The sequence below is a fragment of the Vicia villosa genome, linkage group LG1, assembly GCF_029867415.1.
Source record: "Vicia villosa cultivar HV-30 ecotype Madison, WI linkage group LG1, Vvil1.0, whole genome shotgun sequence".
Classification (NCBI taxonomy): domain Eukaryota; kingdom Viridiplantae; phylum Streptophyta; class Magnoliopsida; order Fabales; family Fabaceae; genus Vicia; species Vicia villosa.
Genome location: NC_081180.1, coordinates 126,067,389 through 126,073,388, shown reverse-complemented (window position 1 = coordinate 126,073,388; position 6,000 = coordinate 126,067,389). Strand labels below are relative to the sequence as shown.

General features: G+C 33.3%; 1 protein-coding gene across 2 annotated transcripts in view; it reads left to right on the top strand.

Annotated features, from left to right (window-relative positions):
* The first annotated feature begins 1,219 nt into the window (after nucleotides 1–1,219).
* LOC131644129 (uncharacterized) overlaps nucleotides 1,220–6,000 on the top strand; it is a 37,153-nt gene continuing 32,372 nt past the window's right edge. For both annotated transcript variants that reach the window (XM_058914542.1, XM_058914541.1), the window contains exons 1-5: nucleotides 1,220–1,466; nucleotides 1,971–2,156; nucleotides 2,393–2,482; nucleotides 4,217–4,290; nucleotides 5,208–5,363. In XM_058914542.1, coding sequence (XP_058770525.1) covers nucleotides 1,362–1,466; nucleotides 1,971–2,156; nucleotides 2,393–2,482; nucleotides 4,217–4,290; nucleotides 5,208–5,363 — 611 coding nt within the window. In that variant the 5' untranslated portion in view covers nucleotides 1,220–1,361. The remainder of the gene's footprint in view (nucleotides 1,467–1,970; nucleotides 2,157–2,392; nucleotides 2,483–4,216; nucleotides 4,291–5,207; nucleotides 5,364–6,000) is intronic.

The following is a 6,000-nucleotide window of genomic DNA, read 5'->3' as shown; positions in this document are numbered from 1 at the left end:
GAAGCAAATAAGTTGTTGACGAAATTATGATCATATTGACGTGTATTGTAAATTTCAAATACAAAAAGGAAAAATTTCAAAAGGGAAAAGGAGTAACCGCTCAAGAATAAAGAAGAAAGGAAAGTCTAAAAGGAAGCAACTTTAGTTTTTCTTATAATTATGTATTGATAGTGTAGAAAGAAAGATGTGCTATCAATAATCACAACTCTCGCACATAATACTGAAGTATTTTGCTTCCCAAGAAAGATCATAATTACACCTTTAAATATATGTTCGATGCTTCGAACAACCGGAGCATGGAAAGGGTGATTGGTGGGAGAAGGCTAAAATCTCCAAACACTCGCCTTGATATCAAGCACAATGGCTTAGGGGGTAGCTGTTTTTGGCCAACCATATCTCCCTTTTTCGACCACATTGAGACGAAACACTCCAGATCCCGACGTATCAATCAAATCATCAATTAGCTTATAGACACATTCTCTTGACCATTAGACTATCACAAGCCCAGTTGCAGGAGATTCATGGCTCAAGCACATCCAACGGTTCCCCGCATTCCATGCCTAAAAGATAGCGATGCCGTTATTCCTCTTCCCTACATATATTGAATGACGCCATTTCAGGGAATAAGTTTCAAACACACTTTGAATACTCTCTAGTCATTTACACAGTGACTTGAGCATTGAACTGCTAACATTGCAAGTACACCCCGCTCCATCGTGTCGAAAGCTCCAATTTACCATAGATTCTGTGACTATCTGTATTTCTGGTTCCCGAACGAAACTGTGTATTTAAAGAAGTTATTGATACAATTAAATAAGCCTTAATCCCATAATTCAAAGAAGAGCCCCAAGTCACCCACCGTTTTCATAATTTTTTAAATTCATTTCAAAGTTAGAAAATAAGAATCTTACCAAAAAAAAAAAAACTCTTCATTTTTGTGTAATGGACACACTTGTTTTGATTTGCACCAAATAAAATAAAAAAATATCACAATTCAAGTTTAAACAAAACACAAATAACACAAAAAAAAAACATTATAACGCCCCCGATTAGATTTTTTTTCTTGTTTCTTTGATATGTACTCGTATTTAGTAATTTAAAATTAGGGAAGGGGTGTCTGATGAAATTGCGAAATGTGTTAGAACGGAACCATTTGTTAGCGGGCTTTAATAGTTGCTTAGGCCCAAATATTCAATTCTTACATCGACCCAAGTCCCCACACGTGTGAGTTGCTGCGTTCGGATCTGTGCCTTTCTCGCAGACTCAAGATCTACCAGCACCACGTTCCTCTCCCCAAGTGGTGAAAGTTCCGAACAATCGATCACCCCGACAAGAGCTCACTCCATCGACGCTCTTCCGAGATGGCTTTCATGGCGGTCTTGGAATCCGACCTCCGTGCTCTCTCCGCCGAAGCTCGCCGTCGCTATCCCGCTGTTAAAGACGGGGCAGAGCACGCAATCCTCAAGGTTACTCCTCAGTGCAGAAGTTTCTTCAATTTTTTAATTGAATTTGGTTTTAGCTAACGTTTGGATTTCTGCTGCATTGCGATTCCATTTTTTTGAAATAGGAAGTCTCTGCAGTATTTTGATAGTTTATGAACTTACTTTAAAGGAAGAAAAATGTAATTCTATGGATTTCAATTTCAGCTTCTTAGCTGGTAGATTATTGCAATTCTCAATGTCATGTGCATAGATTGAATTGTAGATTTTAGTTTAAAAGTAATGTCAATGCTGGACGTTTGATTGCTTGGAAAATGAGTAAAACATTTTGTTGCCAATTGTTGAATGATGCTTGGATCAGTATTTAGGAGAGCTTCAGTGATGGGAAGTTCATTGCAACATTCTATTTTTATTATGTTACATGTTAAGTGTAATAATACTAAGAAGCAGTTTTCAAAGTAACACTTTTGTCCATTTTTTGCTCTAGATAGAAAATGGCAATTTTAAAATCTTTACATGTCTGATTTGCAGCTTCGCACATTATCAAGTCCTAGTGAAATCGCACATAACGACGACATATTACGAATCTTTTTGATGGCGTGTGAGGTTCGAACAATCAAGCTTAGCATTATTGGACTATCTTGTCTGCAGAAACTGATTTCTCATGATGCCGTTTCTCCATCTGCTCTGAGAGAGATTTTATCTACATTGAAAGACGTAAGCTTAAAACTAGTTAGATTGTGTTATGGTTTCAGAACTTGCAGTGAGATTTTACTTTTGGTTGCGTTATAATGTTTATTTTTTGGACTTGCTAAGTTCAATTAGTTTACTACTATAAATTTGACGGTTGAGTTCAATAGTAGCGGGTTTATGCAAGATCTGGAATGTGATGTTTAAGTTATTCAAGTTAGGAGGCTTATATGCATTGATAACCTGCTGCTTAATCCTTGCAGCATGCTGAAATGGCGGATGAGGGTGTTCAGCTAAAGACTCTTCAAACAATATCAATAATTTTTCAGTCACGTTTACACCCTGAAAATGAGGTCAGATTCAACAATATGAACTATGTGCTACTGTTTGCCATTTGTAAACTGTATTATAATATCCTAGCTGGACCTTGACATTAGTAGATAGGCTGATTGTAGATAGATATTGTTCAGTGTAAAAGTAATGAATCTAAATAAAGACCATGTATTGTGATATGGGTTGTTGATATAGTTAAGACATTCTGGTTGGATAGTTTGCTCAGTAGAGGTATTGAACCTTTTCCTAAATTTAACTCTGTCGAGGATATGTCTTGGTGAATTTATTAAAGCTGCTTAGCTATGGGTCTCATTAGGATTATTGGATAAGTCAATGCACAATATAGTTATGTAATTATCTAAACATTGTATAACATATCTAAAGTAGATTATAACAACAATAACAACAACCATGTCTTATTCTACTAGGATATGTTTATATATGAATCAATCAGTGTAATCGAGCTAAAAAAAACTTTTTTGAATATAACTGCTAGTTTTCGGAAGCTTTAACAGTGATTATGAATGTGGGTTGCAGGTAGCCATACGTTCACCATAAATATAAACTATATAAAAATGCTAAAATAAGATGGTGGATGTAAAACATAACATTCATGCAATAAAACTTTAGAGACATCTTCTCGGCAATAAATTCACCAAGTGTGTTTCAAATTGAAGATAAAAACCCACTAAGGCTAACCATAAAGCAAACTAATATTGTGATGAAAATGGTGGATATACATTATAGTTCATTCATTTTTATTATCTTTTTATTTTATCCTATTTAAAATATTTTCTAATCTCCTTGTCTACCAGTTCAACATTGGAAGACTTTTATTAAACATTATGTAAATAATTATTAATTATTCAATCAATTAATAATTTTTTAAAAAAGAAAAGTACAAAAAATAAAATCATCAAAAGTATGTTAGGCATAAAATTAATTGATCATAGGCTGCTTAACAGTGATCACTTTTCCAGAAAATATTTCTGGGAAAATATAACTATTCCAAGTCAATGTTCTTAGATTATCCATTGCTCTATCAACTTTTTTGCCCCCCACTTCCAATTCCTTGTTTAATAGCATGTCTTCTACCTGCTTCCCTATTAAGAAACCTAAAATTAGCATCTCTTTAATTTCATTCTTTATCATCTAGCTCAATTCCTCTTTAAAGAGAAGTTCTTGAAACTCACAAAGCAAAGATATTTGGCTTGTAAATTATCAGGCAAATCCAATGCACCAGCTTGTAAGCCTGGATAAGCAAGCCATATCATTAAGCCTTTCCTGTATTTCTATCTCAACTTGCTAGTTGGCCGTATTCAATCTGAACTATTTAGCATTTATCTTCATCCTATAGGCTGCCCATACCCTGCACCTAATCCAATCAAATATCAGCATTATATTGAATGGCAATTCATTACTTTTGGTGCAAACTTGTGTGCTTCTTTGAGTGGAGTGAGCAAATCTGATGCCATAACATTATAAAAAATGGTTGATTAGATTTGAAGATCAAGTTTTTTATACACTTGCGGCATTTGGGCATTTGGGGCATCGGTGGTTTGGACAAACCATGTAAACATCCAGCCAAATCATTATGTGAAAATACTGATAGAAGTGATATGGCTGGCTAGATTTTTAATATTATGCATTCCAATTTTAGTTCAATTTGAATGTTTTCACTTGAAATAAGACAGACTCGATTCTCCTTTATATATGTGTCTGACTTTTTATAACCGTTTATTTGGTTGTTTCAGGATACTATGTCTCAAGCTCTTGGTATCTGTCTCAGGCTTCTTGAAAACAGCCGTTCTTCTGACAGCGTGCGAAAGTAAGCAACACACATACACATACATACATAATGATGATTTCTTATGTGACAAGGAAAGTAAATCACGGTCCTTAGATTGTTCTATAAATAGTTAATAGTAAAACATAAAATGTGATTTTTTAAGTAGTCGTGACCTTTAAATAACTTCCAATTTCGGGCATCCATGTATATGTGACCAATATCTATTCCTTCAATCCATATAAAAGCCCTCTTATAGAGACTGGATGAAATACACCAACGTCACCAAGTAATAAACTCGGAGTTTACACTAATTAAATACTTCCGGTAGAAAATAAAATTTACCAATCTTACCGATGTATTATGTGATATTATCTCCGTGATGATGTATATAAAACTTTAAATAATGGGAATATTTGTAAGTGTGCTATCTAACAAGGAACATTTACTTATCTATTAAGTAATGTATGTCGGTCAAAATAAAGTAGTACGATGAAGTGTCAAATAATTTTTATTTCCATGAAATTTTATAAACTTGACCTACTTTATAATGATTTTGAATTCAAAGGTCGCTTTGGTGAATTTCGTGTCTTACACTAAATTATTATAATCGGTGTAAGTCTCTAAGTTTGACACAAAATGGCTGGTGCCAATATATATATATATATATATATATATATATATATATATATATATATATATATATATATATATATATATATATATATCCAAATTTCAACCGTTAATAGCACTCGATCAAAAAGGTTATATAAATAGCCTATTTTTTAGAAAAAAATGGGTCATATATATTTTATATTTCACTTAATATGACCGTTTGATCAATTTTTTTGACGGTTGAGATTTGTTGTAAGTCTAAATCAGTGGATCATGAATGTGTTTCTACCCTAAATCAGCTAGCTTTCGTACCCTAATTGTGTTTCTATGCAATTGTTTTGCAGTACAGCTGCAGCTACCTTCAGGCAAGCAGTGGCATTGGTTTTTGACCAAGTGGTTTTGGCCGAGTCTCTTCCTGCCGGCAAATTTGGTTATGGAGGCCAGCTCTCTCGGACTTATTCAATTACTGGAGATGTTAATCGAAGCATCAATATATCTGAGTATGTATTCTCAATTGTGAATACAATTGCATATCACTATTCTTTTATGAGTTCGATTTTCATGCGCTATTAGTGTAATTTTTTTTCACCATCGTCAGTACATCACAATCAATTTTAACAATTTGACAGTTATGATTGATTGCCAATGTACAGACTTTTTGTACTAACTAACATGTATGTGTATTAGATTCTTCTTTGATTATATTTTGCAGTTTAAAGTGGGTGTAACTTAATTTTATTCGATTTAATTGCCTTTTTCGTCCCCTTATTTTCTTTGATTCACGATTTTGGTCATCTCATTTCTAAATCCAAGATATAGTCCCCCAATTATTACAATTTCAATTTTTTTTCCTCTCCACCAATTAGTGAAATTATTTGTGCTAATATGTTATGTTGAATAATGAACTCACAAGTTAATGCATAACATGACAATGCATATATTTATTGGAAATTTGATATTATTAGAACAATTATAAGAAAGTGCAAATGATAGGTGGAAAAAGATGACACAAAATTAGAAAAGTAGTAATAGAGACGTTAGGAAAATTAAGAAGTTTTGGACTTAGGAGTAAAGAATCGTAGTGGTGGAAGACAAGTGTTCAAAGTAAAACTAAAGTAAAAAAAAGAATATTTTAAA